At 40.5% G+C, this 23033-nt stretch overlaps 2 protein-coding genes across 2 annotated transcripts in view; both read left to right on the plus strand.

The window, feature by feature from the left end:
- Nucleotides 1–215: 215 nt before the first annotated feature.
- Nucleotides 216–14107, plus strand: hspb8 (heat shock protein b8). Its single transcript, XM_034118719.1, has 3 exons — nt 216–851; nt 4381–4444; nt 12748–14107. Exons 1-3 carry the CDS (start codon nt 443–445, stop codon nt 12920–12922), a joined length of 648 nt encoding a protein of 215 aa, XP_033974610.1. The 5' UTR covers nt 216–442; the 3' UTR covers nt 12923–14107.
- Nucleotides 14108–20065: 5958 nt separating this feature from the next.
- Nucleotides 20066–23033, plus strand: part of LOC117472591 (coiled-coil domain-containing protein 60-like) — a 70864-nt gene continuing 67896 nt past the window's right edge. The window contains exon 1 of the mRNA XM_034117889.1: nt 20066–20439. Within this exon, the coding sequence (XP_033973780.1) occupies nt 20155–20439 (285 nt within the window). The 5' untranslated portion in view covers nt 20066–20154. The remainder of the gene's footprint in view (nt 20440–23033) is intronic.

A 23033-nucleotide genomic window follows, 5' to 3' on the forward strand; every position in this document is an offset into this window, starting at 1 on the left:
ACTAAACCACTTGTATTTACCCTTACAAACAGCTGGAACAGTTGATCTAAAGTATAATATGCTTATGATTTGACCAAATCATCTTTATTTTGAATATATAAAGACTCGGTTTAACTTCTCTTCAGGATATCTTTTGCAGTGTGGCCGCTTTCCAGATCCTCCCAGCACTTTCCCGACACTTGCACTGTGTCGACTCATGGTCTGTGTGATCACCGTCCAGTATAAAACCCACAGCCAGGAGGGCTTTAGGAGAGGCAGAGCACACTTTAACAGTTTGTTGTTGAATCTGGTGACTTGTTGCGTAACGGTGATGCGCAAAACCCAAAGAGCGATACAGTTTACCACACATTGTTGTTTTTATTAATTTTTATCTTAAAAGAAAAGTTTGTATTCGGTGTTTTTTGGCAGACCTTTAACTGGTTTTTAACTCGGCTGGACTAACATGGCAGAGGGAGACTTCTACACGATGGGAAACCGGCAGAGGTTTCCCAGGGATCCGTTTGGAGAGTCTCCGTTCAGGGATCAACTGGGGTCTCGGTTTATGGAGGAAGACTTTGGGATGCCCGCTTTCCCCGAAGATCTGTCCATGGACTGGCCGGGTTGGGCTCGGCCGGGCCGGCTCGGCACGCGCCTCAGTTCCTCGCCCTTCAGCACCACTTTACGTACAGGTTTCCCCTCGCGCCAGTCCACGGGAGGCCCCACGCTGTACACCAGCATGTACGGCGAGCCTTCCTCCCAGAGCTCCCCCACCACCACCGGGGGGGAACCCTGGAAAGTTTGCGTGAACGTCCACAGCTTCAAACCAGAGGAATTAAACGTCAAAACGAGAGACGGTTTTGTAGAAGTGTCAGGTGAGTTGTTGCACAGGCCTGAAGTAAATACAACTACTTTTTCAGGAGGATACGTTACTTTAAAAGCAGGTTCATTGGGGAAGAATGCCTGTAAGGGAAGAAAAATGTAATTACCCTCCTATTAACTTCCCAATTTCCCCAAACAACAATTTATACTTAGAGCACATTTAAACACAACAAATGATGTGCAAATATTCTTAAAATGTGGATTTAACTGGCAAGATACATAATCAAAATGGAAGTTACAGGTTTAATGTCAGGCATAGTGCACAAAAAAACACAACTAATAGAATACAAACCAAAACAATTAGACAAATAGTATCATCTGCTTGTGAAAATAAATGCAGGGCTGTAGCTGCCATTGAGGACATTGAGGTCATGCCCTCAGTATTGCTAATGGTATAAATTACACACCGTTTTATTAAAGGTGAATTTTGCAGTTGCTAAACTCTCAATATCTAAATGACTGTAGTTTTATTATTATCCCACAGAGTACTGGGATTTCATTTGAGGGAATTTGGCCTGTCTATAAAAAATCTATAAACCTTCCCCAGGTAATCCAGTGTTTTTCTTATACAGCTAAGACTACCATCCTGTTAGCCATATGAACATGAAAATCACACTCAAAACACATGCACAAATGTGGTTAGCTGATCAAAAAGCAGAAGTACAACCCAATCAAAAGGCAGAATTGCATCTCTCAGGATCCTCACTCTAACCTGGCTGTGCGCTTTACCTTTGAAAACAGATCTAAAGCCACACAATGAAAGCTTCGGTGGGCTCAGCTTTAATGAGTCTTGATGTGGACGAGCTGAACAGATTTTGGGGACTGGGACTCGCACGTTGGCAGGCAGATCCTCAAACTTGGACACCTGTTTCAGATTCCTGGAGAATCACTCCCTCAGTCGCCCATGAGCTCGATTTAGATTTGAGGCAAGGCCCGTGACAACAGTCTCTGTTTACAATAAGACATGCCAAGAGAGAGAGAGAGAGAATGTTCTGGAAATAGGATTTTACCCAGCAGTCCTTGTGTTCTGCTGGTGTCATGTTCAGGCTCACTCCCATTGATTATGGGAGTAAGGGTTAGAAGTAAGGGTTTCAGAATTTGCTTCCTCATGTCGGTGATTCAAACGAGGGATGGATTCCAGGGATACCCAGGGGCTGAGGAGGGCACAGAGGACAGCAGGCCCCCCAACTCTGAGTTTTTTATAAACACATTGTTGGTATGCCAGTTGGGTTATTCAATCAGCCCCAGTGACTCAACCCCGTTCTAAAAGTGTGACAGGGAGTTTGATAAAAGCATGTCGGAGGTGTACGAGCTGTACGAACAAATGTTGAACACGGACTCCTCCAGATGAACTAAGTGTACTCATCGGATGCTTTTAGTCCACCCCAGTGGGTCCAAGAGCAATTGTCTGCCTGGTGACAGTCACTGGAAGTACCAGTTTAATTATAATCTTACTGAGGATTTTAACATTATTCTTATCCTTCAGAATTTAACTTTAACAGATACAAGGAAAGTTTGAAAAAACCTACAAATTGTGTTGTTACTACAATATTAATGTCACAAATGGTGCTTTTATGGTGCTTGTTCTTGAGCAACAGAAGCATACTGAACTACAATCTATCCAATCTGTTTAATATCCCAGCACTACTCTTAAACCAGCAGGGATTTATTGGCAGAAATTAAAAATGTATTCATAAATATATCTACATTATTGTATAATCACTGGACGCTATTGAATGGGTGTGTTTTTGTTAGCTTAAAATTAGCCTTTCATCTCTACATTTAGAGCACGTCCTCTTCCTGGAGTCTTTCTGGTTGCACAACCATGTTTCTACAGTAGCCCAAAATAGACAAACTGAACTTTAGAGAGGGTCTTGTTGCGTACTTACTATACCTGAAGGTTGACGTAGCTCCTAACATGCTTGTAAATGACGGAGGGTTGTTTTTGTTGGTTGGAAACTACAACCTCAACCTTAGATGCTACTAAATCCCACACACTGGTCCTTTTTAAAGCAGTGTTGATGGCCTATTTTTTAAATTTTCTTATGGTTTTCACTGGCAAAATGTGCTCCTGGAGACATTTACTGTTGCAGAGACAACTGCAGAGAATTGTTTTGAGTATGCCAGTTTTAAGGCAAGTAGTTTTTCCTCCCAAAAGAATAAGCTGCCACGGGCGACAGAAAAAAGTGAGACGAGAGGGAATCAAAATAGTAAATGTTTGGACATTAAAAAGCAATATGTTTCTTTTGAAGGACACTAAAAAGTCTTTGTGGGTTCTTCACAATGTGCAACACCTTGACACATTATTATTATTATTATAAAGATATGGATAAGTGAAGCTTTAAAAGTAAATAAAAACCAGCGAAGTACAATTAGTGATTCTGTGGACTTAGCGCTTGCTACATGTACAAAAGGACACACAGCATATGCAATCCTCTGTGACACAAAGTATCAGCTTCATCTGCAAATGTGAAAACCACAGCCCTGTCCTTGACACTTGTACAGATAGAAAATAACTTTTAGTGCGTTGTACATGATGCTAAGATCTCTCCTGTCGGAACATTCATATTCAGGAGCATTACATAGAGCATCTGGAATTTGGCATCTCTGTCGTAAGAGACTTATTAACAAGGAGAGGCAGCTCCCTGTAGGATTACTATCTGACCAAACCTCCATTATTCATGAAATGGGACCAGTTTTAAATGTTGGTGGAGTTTAAATAATCCTGCTATGACTTCACCGGTGATGTAGGCACAGTTTCATCTGGAGTTTCATTCCAGCCCCTCGATCTTTCCAGCACTTTCTGCAGGCGGAGACGTCACAGTGGGGGTATAGGGTAGCACATAGTCGGGCCTGGAGTGCAGACTGTGGCTGACGGGGGGGGGGGTGCAGGCTATACTGTTGGCGGGAGCAGGGATATTTAGCAGCCCCACAGCAGCTGCTAACCAGCCAGAGAGATGGAGCGGCCATAAACAGAGCCAGGAAGAAAAGGGTGGAGGGAGGGGGGGATTTCCAGCCTTAGCTTGTCTCCCCAACTTCGGAAAAACATGCCCTACGTGTCTTTCTGCAGGTGGATCATACTTGGGAGTGACTGAAAAGTTTGGTTCATCATTTCAACATGTTCCCATTGCAACCCTCCCAGAGGCCCCAAAGTGAAAACACTGCTGTGGTTGAGCAACGGGAAACTGTGTGTGCCAAATGCAACATGTTTTTTAATGTCAGTGTCACCATAACCTTTTGAATATAAATCCATTCTGTAGCTTTTTGCTATATTTAGAGGATTAAAGAGCCATTACATGTACATGATGTGGTTTTGAACTGATGATAACTTGTTTAGGATCCATGAAATGTTCAAACTATTGCACAATACTGAGCTTAATCATATCTGAGGTTATTTAAAGTTACTCTGAGCTGCAACCACAGCTTCTGTTTGAGCTGCCTGCAGAAATTCTGGGAACAAAGTAAGAACAAAAACTGTCCCAAGGTCCCATCTGCTGATGTTATTTTTTTCTTTACTAACAGGAAAACATGAAGAGAAGCAGGAAGAAGGAGGCATAGTGACAAAGAATTTCACAAAGAAGATACAGTGAGTATAATCTCACCACATATTCAAGATATTATATGTGTGGAAGTGTTGTTACATTTATGCCAAAAAGTTGTTATGAATGCAGTACAGTTGTGGTTTCTACCCCCGGTGGTAAAGGACAAGGGTTAATTACACTGAGCTAGTGGTAAGCTGCCTGAATTCTGAACTAGGTATTAATTAATAATTAAAACGTAAAAAAAGTCAAATCTGAACCGCAGGCACATACATGTTACGATTAGCTGACTAATCTGTCTTTTTTGTTTTAGTCCAAATAATAAGGAATAATATTTCCTGGGTGGATTAGTCATTTGTTATACTCTTTTCATGCTGATTTGAATTTTTTCAGAGAAACATATCTAGTCTTCTCTGTCACTTTTTTCTTTCTTTCCTCCTTATGTTCAGAACCATTGTAGTTACTTTTGTTGTGTTATGAAAAGTTATATGTATTTTAGGCCACATTTACACGGAGACGAAAACGAACCGATGTCGATATCAAAAAAGTCTTCCGTCCACACAGAATCGGCTCAAGAAACGTGTCCGTCCACAAGAGACAGCTCGACCCGCTGGAGACGCTGTAGTACCTGTAAGTGGCGCTGTACTTCCGCCACAAAATACACCGAAAGCAGCGAAGAAGACCCCCCGAGCATGGTTGCCATGGTTGCCTGGTTGCCCTTCTGTTTATTCTCCGTGGTGGATTTAGCAACATGTAGTTCATGTAGTTCTCCATGTCCACTTGTTGCTGATGGTTGTGGTAGAGGAGCTGTAGATTTTACTGACATCTGTATCATGGTCAGTAGCATCTGGAGCACGAAAGCAACCCTGTGATCCGCCATTGTTGTTGTTGTTGGCAAAACACATCAGCAATGACGCGGGGGTGAGCAGCAGAGGTGGGGAGAGGCGGGGCTATGGGGTCATCGTTATCAGGAAATGATCGTATAGGACGTACACACGGAGCCATTTGGCCCCCCAGAGCGTTTCGTCCGCAGATCTACCCAGGCGCTGGGAGCAAAGGTCCTCAACTCCGTCCTGGTGATGTTCTGTGCAGTTTTCACCACCCTCTGTAAAGCCTTACGATTGAGGGCGGTGCAGCTGCCGTACCAGGCCGTGAAGCAGCCAGTCAGGATACTCTCTATGGTGAAACAACCCGTTTCGTCTCTGTGTAAACGTGGCCTTAACCTTACCACAAGAACATAAAGGAAAGGGTACTTATTATACTGCATTGTATGGTAACATTAGCGTAAATACTGCTACCTTACCGCTAGTTGATCAGAAGCTAACCTGGAACAAAGGTCAGGACTTTGTATTGTGTACTAAACTTTAAATAGAAGAGTTAATACATGGACATACGGCGATGCATTTCCCCTTTCAACAACATGACAACATCGTGCTATTATCATTGCTGTTTATTAAGAACTTAAAAGTCAAATCAGTCCACAGCCCCAAAACAGCTGCTCCAAAGTTAAACCAGCATTGAGTTGACAACAAACTCTCCTTGAAAAAAAGAATCCTAAACTCCAAACAACACTCACTAACTCTAGAATACTGAAGCATTTACTTAGAGGAAAAGTATTGTTGATTCGAGCAGACCTGCACCAACGTCTCGCACATTGTCGACTTTTCATATTGTTAGTCATCCAAGCCAAACAGGCCATAGAAGTTTCCTCAACCTGCCGGCTCTCCGCCTGTAATTGGGCAGCAGAAGACTTCAAACAGCAGAGCTAATCGCTGGGGTGCATCGGCGTCTCGCTGGCGCGTCACTCCGGATCTGCTAATTTCCCGTTAGCTAATTAGTAAGCGGTTGTGCTAGCCGCGCAGTGTTCATATCACAATGCTTTTAATTGGAAAGCCTTTCAGATCAGGCCTGTGCTCCTCAGCTAAGCACAACCTAAAACCAATGACTGCTGGTGGAGGGGGAGGGTGAGGGGGGGGGCTTATATATAAATAACTGACCTCGATACCCAAATCCTCTATGTATATGAAAGAGGGAGATAGCACAGGAGAGTCACAGTACAAGTTAGTATGACTGGGAATGTACTTTTAATTGAAGCACTAGCTCATTCTGTTTCTTTTGTTAAGATTAATGGCAGACATTACTTGTATTCAGTGGAGTTCAAATGCAAAATTAGTAGTATAAATATAAGGAAGCATTCAATGGAAATATTTATGTACCTCACAATTAAACGTACTGTAAGTCAGGGCTGAAACCACCAATTATTTTTGATTAAGCAATTTTAATTGGTCTATAAAATGTCAGAAAAGTGTGTAAAGTATCAACCAGTGTTTCAAGTGTAAGATTTTGTCTTTGAATGTCTTGATTTGTCCACAACTCAAAGATATTAAGTTCATAGAGTAGTACAGTAACTAGCAAGTATTTACATTTCAGGAGCTGTAATTTCGACTCCACCTCGAGCAATAAAATGAAAAAAATAAAATAAACGTAGAAACTAACTAAGCACTTATATACTAACTAAGCACTTATATACTAACTAAGCACTTATATAATAACTAAGCACTTATATACTAACTAAGCACTTATATACTAACTAAGCACTTATAATAACTAAGCACTTATATACTAACTAAGCACTTACGTATTAACAAAGCACTTGTATACTAACAAAGGACTGGGTTATCTAAAGCCTATTGAGTAGCACTTGAAATAGTTTGGCTCTATGAAACCTGATGTACTTATATGATTCTGTTTTCTTCAAGTTTGTATCTTCTTGGTCGAATGCACTTATTGTAAGTCGCTTTGGATAAAAGCGTCAGCTAAATGAAATGTAATGTAATTATTTAACAAATACTCAAACTGACTTAAAAAACCCAAGTTGGTGATTGATTTAATAGTTGAGTAATTTTTACTTTTAACGTTATTTCCCCCCAATGATTGTATAACGGTTATAAATAAATGCAAAGTTAATGCTCCAATAACAAGGGAGAAGGCATATTAAAGAAAGAGTAGAAACTTCCAAAAAGTTTATTTAAAGGGGCCATATTATGCTCATTTTCAGGTTTCATAATTAGTGCGAATGCTGTGCAACACTTCATCTTCTTCTTCTTATTTCAACCAAATAGTTTGGCTCTCAATAACGTCAGCATACTTTCAGCTACAGAAACCATTCAAATATCAGAATATTCAGCCTTTTCAGCACATGAAGGGGAAACTTTCAACTTTTTCATAATATGTTTTACTTTTTGAAATATTCAACTTTTTAAACTCTTTTTTTAACATGTAACTCAATGGGAGGAACCTTCAAATCCTCTTTTACCTACACCGTGCACCAAATGCTACTCCTTCCACATACTTTCAGCTAGAGACTTCATTCCAACTTTAAAATGATCACAAGACCTTCAGCTATTAAAATTGTATTCAGATTTCTGATATCCTTTACACTTTTTGAGATATTTAACTTAGTTTGAAGCTTGGTAAAGAGGCCTTCTTCAGATTTTAACATTAGTGTGTATAGAGTGCCACAGTGACGCGTCCTAAAACCCGGAAGTAAGTTAGAATTTTACCACTTCCGTTACCCTACTTTTATAATTTTCGAATCATAAATCTAATTGATAGAAAGTTATAAAAGTAGGGTAAACATGTGGATATTATCCGGCTGAACAAAACGTGATCTGTCTCTTCAATTTGTGTCAACCACAGACCTTATTTCGAGCTATTTTCCAAAATCCTATGGAGAAAATGCATTGGTTTTTGTCGAAGGAACCGGAAGAAGTTTACTTCCGGGTTTTAGGACGCGTCACTGTGGCACTCTATTGCGCTGCTTGTTAAGGCTTAGAGTGCGTGATGTCACAGCTAGAGTGGAGGAGAGCTTGAAATTCGCCTTAAATGTCTCTCTTAACCTCTCTTAGGTTGAAAAATAAAAAAGAATTAAGCAAAATGCCTCTTGAGGGCATGAAGTTGAAATGAAACAACTTTCAGCATGTCCCATTGTAAATTCTGAGCAGCAGCTGCACACCTTTAGTAAATCTGCCAAAAATGCCACATTATTGACCTGAAAGTACACAAAAAGCAGACTCAGAGTCATGACATGCTGCACGCGTTGACATTTTACCGATACCAGCTACTGTTTTTAAACTATAGTTAGAAATGTAAGAGGTTTAGCTCTCATTCAGAACAATGGAAAGGCTCTCCTCTCACAGATCACTTCACATCACCATGGTAACCTTTGATCTCTGGGCTCACACACAGGTGTTTGATAACGTTGTCACCATGGTAACCTTTGATCTCTGCACACAGGTGTTTGATATCGTCGTCACCATGGTAACCTTTGATCTCTGGGCTCAAACACAAACACACAGACTGGAGTTTAAAGACTGTCTCAGCCTATTATTTTCTGTCTGATGGAGACTTCATACTGACTTCAACACGTTCCACATATTTTATACATTATTGTTGACGTATGGTTTTAGTTCAAAAGTTTGCAGTTCAAATAAACTGATGCTTTTCAAAGCGTTTTTGCTTTCTTTTCTCTTCTTAATACACATTCATTCACTACTACTTACATTTGATATCTAACTCCTTCAGCCTACTCTCAGCTACAGAAACCATTCAACTATTAAATTATTCAGCTATTTCAGGACATTGAGGCTATACATTTTGTTGTTTATACCTATTGTAAACCTTTTCTTTTAAATATTAAGCTTCTTCACTATTTTTCCTACTCTTCCAGTTTCACATTTCACTTTCAAGTTTTCCACAAAGTCATTGCAATGCATTTTAGCTTTAACAATTTTGATTCAAATAATTTCACTTTTCTGCATTTCTCCGCTAAGTTCAGCAACACACTTACTTGGTTTTTGTAGCTAAAGCAGCTACAGAGACCATTCAACTAATACAATATTCAGCTATTTCTGCATTTTCAGCTAAATTCAGCAACAAATGTACACAGTTTACAGCATTCACACACATTTTCAGCAGGAAATGCATTTTCTAGTTGTATGTTGCGCCTCTACTGTGACATGTGTCCATGCTTTAAGGTTCAAAAAGGTCTTTATTTGTCTCATACTGCCTGTGTTGCAGCACCTCTTTTCACCCTCTGTCTGAGACCATTGCCCAGTCTGCTCTGATTGGTTAGCTGGCCGGCTCTGTTGTGATTGGCTTAGAGATGTCTCTGCCCTATTATGTACAATGTGTTGAAAACTAGCCAAAAGAAGAGACATTTTACATAGTGATGTCATTATGCTACAGAAGTAAACAAAGGATTTAGATCAAGGCGTTTTCAGACAAGGGGGAGTGTGTGGGAGAGAAACTCCTTTGAGAGGGAACTTTAGGATTTTAGTCTTTGCAGACCTTTTACATGCACAAAAACCTATATAACACATTACAGGAAAGACAAAAGCCCTAAAAGCATAATGGGGCCCTTTAAAGAAGTCATTGATAGACTGAGATGGACAGTAAACAGCTGAACAGGGTCAAAGGGTGTTTTCCTCTGTTAAACCTGAAATATGTCAGTTATTAATCAAATAGGTTGTTGTTGAGTTCTGAGGGTAAAGGTCTATAGAAAGGTCAGGAACAAATGGAACATGTTTTACACAGTCAGTGAACACACTAACCATGTCCCTGTCTCAGCATCTCTGCAGGGGAAAAGCATATTGAACAGTGTGTTGGCAGCTGTACAAAATCAATGTGTGAGATAAATGATGTGCTGGACTGTAAATAAAGTCCACGAAGCTGGACAGATAAGGTTTTTGCCAGAGTCCCACGTAATGCGTCAGCTGAGTGATTTGACTTTGTCAGGAGGGGCAACTGCTTCACAGCAATCGGCTCCTTGGTTAATGTTTTCCTTAATAAATGAACAGTATATATTATATTATTAGCCATGGTAGTGTCATGACTCTATGTATGGCAATAATAGTTGGTTGGTTCATCACTTGGGTCTAGACTGTAACATCTCAACACCTAACGGATGTTTTGCTATGAATATATGTACTGACATTCATAGTCCTCAGAGGGTGAATATGGATGACTCCAACATTGGTGTTTTTTTGGTAAAATGCCACAACAGCTATTGGATAAATTGGCACAAAAGATGGTGTTTTTCCCCAAAAAATATAAATTACGACTGTACATACATTTTCTCTATAAAGCCACCAGCCGTTCAGAAGGAAATATTTCAATGTTGTTGTTATCACAAAATCCCCTCAGCCTCACTTTGTTTTAAGTGATAATTAGCTAATTTAAGCATGCTAAATTAGGGTGAACATGACATATAGTATACCTACAATGAGATGCACCATTAGCTGTAGTTGAACAAATTCAGATTAGAAGATTATTTTTATGCTTGTGTCTAGTACATATATTATTCTAGTTTAGATAAACTGTAAATTATTGTTTCTCTTCAAATCTCTGGGCCACCTCTATCTTCCTCCCTCACATCCTCGATGATGTAATTTTTACTTACTCTCGACCAAACCCAACATTCGCATAACCCCCCCTTTCCTGGAGCGATGTGAAGACATTTTCAGGGAACTACTTCATGCAACTTATCTCTTTGTATGTGTATTGTATTGGTCTTGTTCTATTTAAATTGGATTTACTATATTTCACTGTTTCTATTATTTCTAAAATGTTCTCTTTATTTTTTTGTAATTGCCTTTTGACCCAACTATGGCTCGTATTATATCCCAAGGGTGTCTCTATTTGTTTTCTCTGTTCCAGATTGAATACAATTTTTTTTATTGTGCTCCTTAGTTTTAAAAGGGGGGGTTCGGTCTGTGTGGAGGTTGATGCTGTAGTGGACCTGTAAAGCTCATCACCTTTTAGGTTAATTTGTATGATATCTTTCTAAAAGTTTATTCCCCATTTTTCAGACGTTGTTGCTCTTAAAACTTCCTGGTTCCCAATTATATGAAATACATGTCTGTTATTGTGGTATATACACATTACAGCTAAGGTCTTGTGCAGGTATAGCTATATGGTAACAGACTGAGCTCAATTAAATGCTGGTTCCTCTACAGGAATAGACCTGATGTGACCTCTGCTTCTGTGTGGTGACGTTTCCCTTCTGACTTGTATTTCTCAGTGGAGTGGGAAGCCAGTGGAGGGTCCTCTCTAATTAAACCCACAGTCTCATGTCTGAGCAGGGCAGCCTGATGTTTATATTAACTCCCAGAGACACTTGGCTGCTCACACAGAAAACCTACAATACCCATATTTGGCCACACTGTCAAAGAACAGAGTTAGCCTTGATGTCTGTGTTTGTCTTTACAGCAGGTTTTTGATGACTCTCATTCCAAAGTGAAGTGTATTATTTTGAAAGTTAAACTGAAATGAACTCAATCTCTAAAACAAATCAATTTGATAATGTAACCTTGTTAAATAACTTTGTCATATACCGTTTTAGATGCGCTTCATGTGAGAAGTTATCTCTTACATACTGCAGCTTGGCTGATTTTCCATCACCTTATATCTTCCTGCAAGATTTGGAAGGCAATTATCTCGCTCTTCTCTGGCAAATGTAACATTTTCAGCATGAGAGGTGTCAAAAAGTGAAGCGAAGAGGCGAGAAAAAAATGCCAGACACAAAATTAGCTGTTGCCTATGTGACAGATGAGAGCATCAGATTAGGCAAGTATACACCGATACAAATTTACAGGTGTTGAACTTCTGCAGACAGACCCTCTCATTAATTGGAATCAAGATAATTTTTTACCTCAGACTCAGATCCTCTCTTTTAGCTCATCCCCTGGGTGTGAGCTAGTTTGTGCGAGTCTGGAGTGAGTGCTAGCCAAAGAGGACAGGGTGAACGTTTTTTAATAACCGTCAAAATCCCAAGCCTCCTTTTTTTTCTTTTCCCAGGCATACGGTGCTAAGACTGTGGGCGTTTTAATGGTTTTTACAAAGTGTCCATAATAAATTGCAGCATTTAACAATGTTTGCACAGCAAGTCTTATCTGACTAAAATGGAAGGAGTCTGGTTGTATGTACAGTATGGCTGTCCTTTTTTTTTCTTGACAACCGTTCATGTGATTTACTTCATACTTGGAGGGTGTATTGTTGAGGATCAAGGGAAGTGCATTATTGAGTCTGAACCTGTTTGGATGAGCAGTTCTTGAGAAAGCACCAGTAATGAAGGCCTAGAAATTGGCCAGACAGGACCCTGCATTAGTGAAGGACAACTTCCGAGTTTTGCATGACTTCCAAGCAGGAAGTGAACAGTTTCTCCTAATCACTCTCCCTTTTTTTGTTCTTCCAATTGGTGTTTTTTAACCCGCTGAATACACACAGAAGCTTACAGATTAAAAAGCCCTCATACAGACTTTCTCACTTCTCTTCTCCTCTGATTTACCAGGATCCCAATAGATGTGGACCCTCTGACCGTTCTCGCCTCATTGTCCCCCGAGGGCGTCCTCATCATCGAAGCTCGGCAGACGCCTCCATATTACCTCTTCAGCAACGAGGGCTCCCAGGGTGAAGAGGACCAGGAGGTGGAGGCACTCAAGCCCCAAGAGGCCCCCATGGTCTAAACCCCCAACTCCTCACTATCCTATCAAATCATCCTGCGCAATTGATGAATGAAATGAAATATGTGACCTATAGCTTCCTGTTGTTAAAATTCCAATGGGAAGGTATGTAAGGTAAATAGTTATGACCTGTTGTATGTCTTTATTAAAGCTGCACAAGACAAAAATGTTATATATGCAAGCAGAGTAGTGAAGAGTCGCCTCCCCCTACTGGCAGAGATGCTATAGATTTGCCACGGTGCAAGATTTTGGTGCACGATTTTGAAAGATATCTTCTGATTACATCAGCGGTTGTTACTGTAATGCATCAGCTAAGACAATCCAGATCTACTGTTGTAAAAGCCAAGAAAGTGTATCATGTTGTAAAACTGACTGAGACGTAACGTTAGGCAACACAACTTTATGGCCAGGTTATGGAAAAGATTGTGGTTTCAGTTAAAATAACTGTAAAGTGAAACTTTACGTGACCATAAGGATAACAAAAATGAAACTCTGTGATTGAAGACGGAAACAAAGAACATTCTCATACAACGTTTTGGACACATTTTAAAGATCACAAATGTTCAAACAGCTTATGGAGCCATAGTGTGAACTTGTCTTGTGCAGCTTTAATATTATATATGGCTATATCCCGAGGTCATGAAATATCAGCTGGGCCACTTATACATTATAAGCCAAAGAATTCTCCCTTACCAGTAAGTCAATATAACACTGTATGTGTATCAAATTTGTATTTATAATTATTATTATCTTTGCATCAAACGTATTATATGTGATTTTGTTGGTCTGAAACTAATGTGCCTTTATTTACTGGAGTGCCTTGACTTTACAGTTGTTTATTTTTTGAGTTAATGAATGTCACTTAAACTGACAAGAAACGAAAGCAAGCTACCTTTTGTGGCTTCATTAAAGTGTGAATTGTGTGCATTCATACTGTATTCTACCAAAGAGTATTGTAAATATACTTCAACATGTGCCAATTCATTATAAATATGAATCTAAAGTGTTCCAGGTTTTTGCAATATGGTTTGCATTTTTTTTCTTTTCTATTTGAGCATTCAGGAAGATGGCTGCATGATTGTTGGAGCGGACAGACTCCCTTGTTTGCCAAAGACGTTTGTTTCCTGCCTTCTTCTCTGTCCATGTCTTTATATCGGCTGACGCAATAAAACTGTCCAGCCAATCTCCCAGCGTGTTATAACATCTGTGTCTTTTATTGAGAATCATGCCACTCACTGGCCTGACACCATGGGAGCCTGTGGTGTTATTGTTGGATAACAGAAGGAATTGGGCAGCAGATTAGCGAAGGGCTTAGTGCGGGCTGAGATTGGCACTGGTGTTTGCAGAATGGGCCGAACGCACAGAAGCAGCACCGCCAGAGCCTTTTATGCAAGTACAAAACAATTGGGGCAGTTGCTATGCATGTGTCATGTGATGCAATATTTTGTAATCTTTTCAGTGTATTGGAATCAGGAGGGGATGATCAGTTTGAAAAGTTTTTGAATTGAAAAAAAACCAAAGGGCCTCCCCTGTTTTGTCGGCACTACTGCGCTTCTTTTGTGTCATGAGCTCACTTTAACTGCTGTATTTGATGGTATTCGATAATGCACACACTTGTGCTGCTGTGGCAACAGCATGATTGGGCAAGTTACTCGTGTAGAAGTGACTAATGCACAGCTGTGCTAATGTATAGTATCTGATTAATGTCAAAACCTCTTAGCTGAAACAGCATGATAATGAATCACTTTTTCCATTTTAGCACCCACGTTTATCCAGAGGTGGCTATGAATGTGATCACTTATTCATGAACGGTTGCAAATTCACATGATCATTTCAAGATTAAGAGGAAGTAAATTCATGTATAAATAATGAGTGACGCCAACACAGTTTCTAACATTTTCACATGCTATTGCTTTATTGGAGCTCCAATGGAAGCATGGTTATATATGGCTATAATATATTGTATCTAAAATGCATCTGAACTGGTGCAAGGTAAGCAGTGCAGGCTGTTTCTGTATGTTGGTGCAACATTTGGGGAAAACTTGTGTTTGTACTCAGTTTTCTTGTTTTATGTCGGGGACCTCCAACTCTTGGCTTGGGGCATCATTCGGTGGACTCTTGCCTAGCTCTTGCTCCTCAGGGTGGGTGATCTCATCAGTAGTCTCCCCTGAGCCTGGCTGTATCTCTCCATCCACTGCTGGTTCTTGGTGTTCTGTGTCTGGAATTTCTAGGATTTCCTGGGCTTCATTGTGCTCAGAAGACACTTGGAAATTCTCTGTGCCTTCGCCATCTACAGGCGCTGATGGGTGGGACTCTCCAGCTGGCTTTTCAAGGGTCTCCTCCTCCTGGTCCCTCTTCTCTTCAAGCCCAGCTGTGGTGCTGCCAGTGTGGGTCTGATCTCCATGGACCTCTAGTGGAGACTCTTCCCCGTCATCCTCTGCAGACGGCAGACATGGGGCCTCTGGGGCTCTGCAGCTACCTGGGTCTGTATCAGGGGCTTCTTCTTTCTCCTGTTCCTCTCCAGTCGCCTCCACCTCCACCTGTATTGTACATACATATTTGGAAAATGTTGCTCGACTGTGCCCATTTCCTCACTGCCAATGCATAAGTTGAAACTCAAGAGGGATATTGAAACAACATTGATCATCATGCTCATTTTCAGGTTCAAAAATTGATTTCAGGTGTATGTGAATGGGTTTTATGACAGGCAACCTTCAAAGCAATGGTACATTTTTTTAATGTGTTTTTTTGCTAAGCATTGGATGCAAAAGGTTGACAACAGTGTTTTTTGTGTCTGGTAAAGTGACTAAGACTACAGCCAGCAGCACATTTGCTTAGCTTAGCATACATATTAGAAACAAGGAGAAATGACCAGCCTGGCTCCTTCAAATGATGACTAAAATCTCCTTCCATCACTTCAAAATGTCACTAATGAACTATTTCTTCATATTTAAATAAACACCGTAGTTTGTATCACCTTTATGATGATGGCAGCAGGAATTGAGTTCTCGGAAACCGGTGCTACTACAGTCAGGATACCATCAGCAGAAAGAGTGGAGACGATTTTGGTTGCATCAAGGTCTTCGGGGAGCCTGAACAAAGACAGGATCCTGTTAACAATATATCTACATAAAAGTGCCAGTATTTAAATAGTCAAATTGATGTACGTAATATCATGTTTTATTCCAGTGAGCATTTTAGGGATTGGAAAAGGCTTAACTGTGGGTACATAATTGTCAACAGGTTAACAACGGTGTTTACTTTGCATACAGTACCTGTATTTCCTTGTAAAACATCTGGCAATAAATCCATGCTCATCTGGCCTCTCCTCGTGTTTCCCTGGGGATGGATTACCATTTATGGGGAAGACACACATAGGAATCAAGCCACACAGAGAAACCACTCAACATACAAATTAATTTCTGCCACAGAGCTTTGATTTCCCCGAGCACATTATTCAAGCAGCTTTCTAATTTTGTTACAGTCAGCTTCCTTTCCATTAGTCTTTAGTTTTAAGGGGTTTATCCTGTGAACCTTGAGTCTATTTAGATAACAGTTAGTCTTAGAGATAATATTAGATAGATTTGTTTTGGTTTTACTTTATTATGAGCAGAAACAATCCTGTGTGTAAAAGTGAATAACACTGCTGAGTGAACCTATAGAGCTGTTTAAATAACAGGTTTGTTTAACGTACCTCTGACCTCCAGGAATCCGTCGCTGACGCTGACAAAAATGTCTGAGGGAAAGAAGTGAGCCACTTCCAGGTTGACCCTCCACTTGTACTGCTCCTCACTAATCTTCTGGCCGGAGTGATGCATCGACGCAGAGATGTATGGCACAAACAGCGGAGGGGGAATGTACCCTGGCCAGGAGCAGGCTGCCAGACTCCTCTGGAGCCGGTCCACATCCCTCCACCGAGGGTCCCCTGGCTCCAGGAACGGTGGCAGGCCAAGATCCTGATTGAAAAGCCTGCTGGACTGCCACCATTTTCTCAGGGGATACCAACACACTCCCCTGTTGGACTCCTCGTTTGACAGCTCTGTTTTAGCTTGTTGGCTCATTTTCTAAATATTAAATGGGACAAAATCTATTGAGATTGTAAAAAAAAAATGCCAGCCCTTTGACTCTCCCCGTTGACTTGTTGAAATTTCAGCAATTAAAAACTCCTTAATGAGAGAAAGAATGATAAAGGAAAGCTAAGGGTGGTGAGATGGAGAAATCTCTGAGGGCCGTTATATATACTGCTCCTGTCTGTTTTAGCACTTATTAAGCACTCATTCCGATCCCATGAGAAGGGTGTGTGGGCATGGGGTGATGGGTGTGGAGGGGAGGCCGTTACCTCTTGCTGGCCTGAAAAAGGCGGCAGACTAATTAGTTGTATTTATAACTTTTAAGGGAGCCATGGCAAATAGCGAGCAGTTGGCTGGAGGCAAGTTTGTGTGTCTGTTGCATCTGTTGCCTGAAGACAGTTCTTCTCACATCCCAGTGAACTCCTCAGTGCTGTCATGAACCGGTGAGAGTTTATCTTGCCCGTGTTTCACCCCTGAAAGGACTCAAGCTGGCATTGGGTTGTCTGGAGCATGAGATGGTGGATTCTGAGGGGACCCCAAATTGTCTTTTTACTGTTATTCAAAAACATTTCTGTAGCATGCGTGTGTATTGAGTTTACAAAGCTCCCTTTCACTCCATTTTTCTTATGCTCTGCAGTTTCAACGGGATTATTATTGTCCCCTCTTTTATCAAGTGTGACAGACTTGTCACTGTTTCATTTTTAGAGCTGTGTACCCTGAGATCTTGGCGTATTGTACACTGGAGCACCAAACAGATTGAACAGATGTTTCTGACACTTTGTGTGATGCTTCACCCACAGATTCTGTCTGTAGGATATGCTCTAAGAGGTTAAATTGGGCTTCGCTGCTGCTGCTGCTCCTGATGCAGCTGCTGGAGTCGCCTGAAAAATGGGTCCCTCTGTTGCAACGATCAATAGAGACTTCCATCCTGTTCACATTAAAAGGCACATAATGCCCACGGTGCACCAAGATGTTCATGCTACTCCTCAAAAAGACTAATACAATATTTTGAGTGTAAAACTTTTTGTGTGGGATTATTGTACACCATTAACAGACTATTCGGAAATATTTAGTTTTTTTTCTCAAATATATCTCAACCATAGTTCAATCAGGAGAGACTTCATTTTGTTTAAGAACATTTATTGACACATGTCATATGATAAATGTTAAGTCTTTGGCGATTAGACCCCGATCCTGAAATCGTATATCTAAAAGGGGAAATGCAGCCGTGAGCATATAGGGAACCCCCCGGGGTCTAGACACTGGTGATGATGCTGAAGATCTGGATTTGATGAGGAGATGGGATGAAGAGGAGGTGTGATGAGGTCTTTGGATTAGCTCTCCTGACACTGGATACGATGAAAGGAGGTGGATGGGGAGGAGGCGGGCGGCAGCATGACAACCTGAAATCACAGCTGACTGCAGGAGAGAGGAGAACCATTTTAAAGTTTGGCTGCAGCACAGTGATTGGCTGCTGGAGAATGAGGTGAATGTAATAGGTTATAGACGACGCCCGTGATGAGCTGATTATATGCAGCTGCGGAGTGAATGTATATACCAGTCTTCCTGAAAGAACTTGCGCTGAGCTTCATTTGGCCAAATTAAATAAGTAGAAGACAGAAATGTAGGGTAAACTTCTTCTAAATGTATACAAATGTTGTCGGTCAGGCAACTGATTTTTCATTATGTCATTTACTTCCTGTATACATAAATGTCACCATTTGATGCACTGTACCAGAATATAGCCGTAAGATATAGACTCTGGACCTACTGTCTATCCTGTTTTCCATCACCCATTTTGTTCTTGGTCTGTGTATATACCTAATATTGTTGATAAGGTGATTAGAGTGTATTTTCCAAATTAGCAGGTTGAGAGTGTTCAAGGTTCATCTAAGTGCTGCATGGACTAAAATGTTACTGAACAGATGGAGCATGAAAAGTTAGATTAATAGACTGAGAGGAAATTAATTATTGATTTTGCAACATTATCTTGATTAATTAATTTGGATTGATTGCATGAAGTCTCACATAGAGCTGGGATTTTGACAAAGCCAGTTATCAAAAAAGCTTTGGCTCACTTCAGTCAGTATCAATAAATTCACAATGGAGGGTTAGTAGCATGATAGCATCTATAATCTCTACAAATATAAGGAAAATGTATGACACTCAGTTTTGGGGTCCGTATTGTGCGTGCTGGTTTACTGTCACATATTGGCTTACTTGGAAACTTGACGAGAACAGAGCCATGGTTAATCTCATTAGTAACACCTGTGCTTTTTCACTATGGCCTTAATTAGGCTTTTGATGGTAGAAAATAACACAGACAATTAATCACATTAAAAGCAATCCATATAGGTGTGTCCTGTAGGCCTTCTCAGGGTCTTGCCTACTGTCTTATTGGGGAGGCTTACTAAGACTCTTAATGGAACACAGACATCATAAATGTTATAAATTGCTTTTCCTGCAGTGATAAAGTAAACTCTGCTGTGAAAAAAAAGGATTCTAACTCAAATAAACTCATTGTTGATGATATAATAATTATCACCTCGCTCTTCATTTGACGGGGTGTCATGTTTGTGTCGATTATAACATGCTGGAAATTGTTGCTTTATACTGCCATGCCAATGCATTTCTTTTTACTATATTTTGAACTAAATTGGTTCAAAATATAGAAAAGGCCTGAATCTGAAATTTAGACTTTTGTGGTAGGCAATAAAAACAATATTTTGCCATAGAAATGTCAAGTGTGTCATTGGAAACAGCTCAAATAAAGCTATCCGGTCCACTTGGCTGCCTTACTAGTCAGCTTTTCGTTCACATGTTAGAATCCCACATAGGCCTAAGTGGTTTCAGTCACATTATAGTAAGCTGTTCAGTAGAACACCAACCTTAATTTAACACCAAATGTCTAGCTTCATTTTTGTGCAACACTTAGGTGGATATAGGGCTTTAAAAATGCAGTGTCCACATAGCCTACTTTTGGCCACATTGTAACGTTTACTTCCTTGTGGGCTGAGCTTCATTTGTCGTAACTATGGGAAACGGAGGTCGCAGGGCAAACCGCATGGAGCAGAAGTTGGTGAAATGTTTGTACCCTTTAACTCCGTGTATTCGCTCCAGTGATTAGTCACCATTTTCATGCAATTGTAATTTTACACATTTATCATGATACATCGATATTACACGCCAGACCTACGTTGTTTGGGAACAGCAAAGTCTGTCCCGCTGTGTGACCGTCCTCCGTGGAGCGGTTCCTCGCGTCCGGGACGGACAGAGCCGGACTCCCGGGAGACTTGTGGCCGCCGACAGCTGCAGTCGAGCGGGCAGGGCTGGCCGGAAGATCCCCGGAGACAGAGTGGGGTTACCAGACTTTCCTCACACCTGGAAACCAAATCATTGATCCTGGACACCAAATCATTGATCCTGGACAATGTGGTAGAACAACATGAGGTAATTTAAGGCCTATTTCATTATTATCCCAAATAAATTGCTTGGTGTCAGTGTCAGTCACATTCACAAATTAGTTTTGTCTGTGTATAAATATCTTCTCTCAGATGACTTCTCCCACACCCTGTAAACACATCATCAGAAAATCATTTTGATGCTTTGAATCAGGATTAACTTCACAGATGGCTGGCAGTTTATTCATCTCACCCCAAATTAAAAACGGCTCATTTGAAGAAACCCCTCTCTCTCTCTCTCTCTCTCTCTCTCTCTCTCTCTCTCTCTCTCTCTCTCTCTCTCTCTCTCTCTCTCTCTCTCTCTCTCTCTCTCTCTCCTATTTTTTGTTTTTTTAAACGATCTTTGATTAAAAAAATCCCATCAGGCAGCTGCTAAAGATCAGAGATCTTCATGGTCCCTCTTGCTTTTCCTCCTTTGAACTGCTATTTTCCCTCTCAAGTGATATTAATATATTTCTTTGTGGATGTAGGCCTGCGTGTGATTCCTTTCAATCCATAGCACCAGTTCCATCTCTTATTCATCAGTTACACCAGCTGCCTACTCCGGGCTACATACAGGAGTCCCAGCCGATACCAGTTGTTTTTAAATTTTGCAAAACCACATTTTCTAGCCTAGATGAAAACACATTTCGGACTTGCAATCAAAGGAAGGGAACCACTCATGCCATGACCCAGTCTCCTTTAACTGTCCTCAGTGCAATTTGAGTTGGAGACAATCTCAGATAGCCAAAGGGCTCGCTGCACCCGCACTGCGAGGGGGACCCAAGTTCCCATCAGCAAAAACACGTCGGTTTGCTATCCTGGCTCCAAAATGGTGGAATGAGCTCCCCATTGACATCAAGACAGCAGAAAGCCTACACATCTTCTGGCGCAGATTGAAAACTCATCTCTTTCGACTCCACTTCGAGCGATAGAATTACTAACAAAGCACTTATATACTAATAAAGGACTGGCTTATCTAAAGCCAGTTGAGTAGCACTTGAAATGTGTTGTCTCTATGAAACCTGATGTACTTATATGATTCTGTTTTCTTCAAGTTTGTATCTTCTTGGTCGAATGCACTTATTGTAAGTCACTTTGGATAAAAGCGTCAGCTAAATGCAATGTAATGTAATGATCTGATCCCCCAAAGCCAGTTTCCACTAATAAATGCATTTGAAGTAAGACCTCTTCAATTCCATGATGATTGCATCCACCAATGTGCTGGGTAGGGCTCAGCAGAGTCCAGTCACAGCGACTCAGATCCACGGGATATTAGCAGCTAATGCATCAAGCGGGATGAAATGTCAAATGGCTGGTTTGTTCCTGTGGACAATGCATTCATCATAGTTATTGTGAGTCTGGCTCAGTTGCTGAGGCCGGCCTGCAAACAGAGAGAAATGGTCCATATCAGAACTGACACATCAGAATGGAGTGGCTTATCTATGGAAATATATTTTGAAAAGTTGTTTTATACGTTTTTGCAGCCAGCAAAGAGTCAGAAATAATTTGGAATGATGCTTCAAACTTGATCTCACACAAATTGATTCTATCAGTAGATGGAATGTATTTGTTGAATTGGTTTAGCCATGCCGGTTGCCAATCCATTGCCGCTATGACTGAGGGGAACAAGCTGGTATAGACTGTAAATCGACAAGGAGGGAGAACAAGGCAATCTCATCGCCTGCAGTTTCCTGCCCTCTGTTATTGTATTTTCAATGCTTTTGATTCACCTCCCTGTAGTACTTTTAAGACAAATGCAATACCAACAGCATTGTTTAGTTTGTTACTCCTCGGTGTTGATGGAAATACACAGGCTGAGGCCAACAGAAGGAGTTTTTTTTTTTTTTTTTTTAACAAGTCCTTTAATTTCATTATAGTGTACAATAATCGATGCCATTTCATTTACATTGTAATATCACAGTACACTCACTACACTCCCCACTCCCTCCCTCCACCCGCACATGCCCACACAGGCAAAACCAAAAAATGCTTATCAAGATAACTTAATCAACAGAGCCATGAAAATAAACATAGAAATAGAAAGAAAAGAAAAAGAAAAACATCAAAGTATAACAAACAAATAATACAATACAACGACAATGTAGACAGACAACACCACAACTAGTATTTCCGGCCGTCAGGACTAATAGCCACAGAATGCACCATTCCATCACTGTATATCTCAGATATATTTTCCAAATAAGAAAACAATGGCAACCACAGAGCTTGAAAAATATGTCCACGATTATATTTTTCCAATGTCATTTTCTCCAGACATTTGATTTATGTGTTATCTGATCAATGACAAGTTTAAATGTTGGGGGATGTTCATTCTTCCAGAATAAAAGTATACATTTCTTGGCAAAATATGTTATTGTGATTAGTATTCTGTAATGTTTGGGATTCAGTTTAAAGTTTGGCATGTCATTTAGCAGGAAAAAACATGGATTTAGGCTAATTTCGATGTCTAAAACGGCTTTTGTGAGAGCATGAATCGAATCCCAGAAATGTTTCAAGAGATCACGATCCCAAAACAGATGCATAAATGTTCCTTCTTTTATTTTACATCTCGGACAGTTTGGAGAGTTTTCTTTGGAAATT

This window comes from Trematomus bernacchii, unplaced genomic scaffold (assembly GCF_902827165.1).
Source record: "Trematomus bernacchii unplaced genomic scaffold, fTreBer1.1, whole genome shotgun sequence".
NCBI lineage: Eukaryota > Metazoa > Chordata > Actinopteri > Perciformes > Nototheniidae > Trematomus > Trematomus bernacchii.

Excerpts from the sequence above, each read along its gene's own strand:
- hspb8 (XM_034118719.1), top strand. The coding sequence starts at position 443 with ATGGCAGAGGGAGACTTCTACACGATGGGAAACCGGCAGAGGTTTCCC. Across the intron at positions 852-4,380 it reads CGGTTTTGTAGAAGTGTCAG|GAAAACATGAAGAGAAGCAG; the intron begins GTGAGTTGTTGC and ends CTTTACTAACAG. Across the intron at positions 4,445-12,747 it reads AATTTCACAAAGAAGATACA|GATCCCAATAGATGTGGACC; the intron begins GTGAGTATAATC and ends CTGATTTACCAG.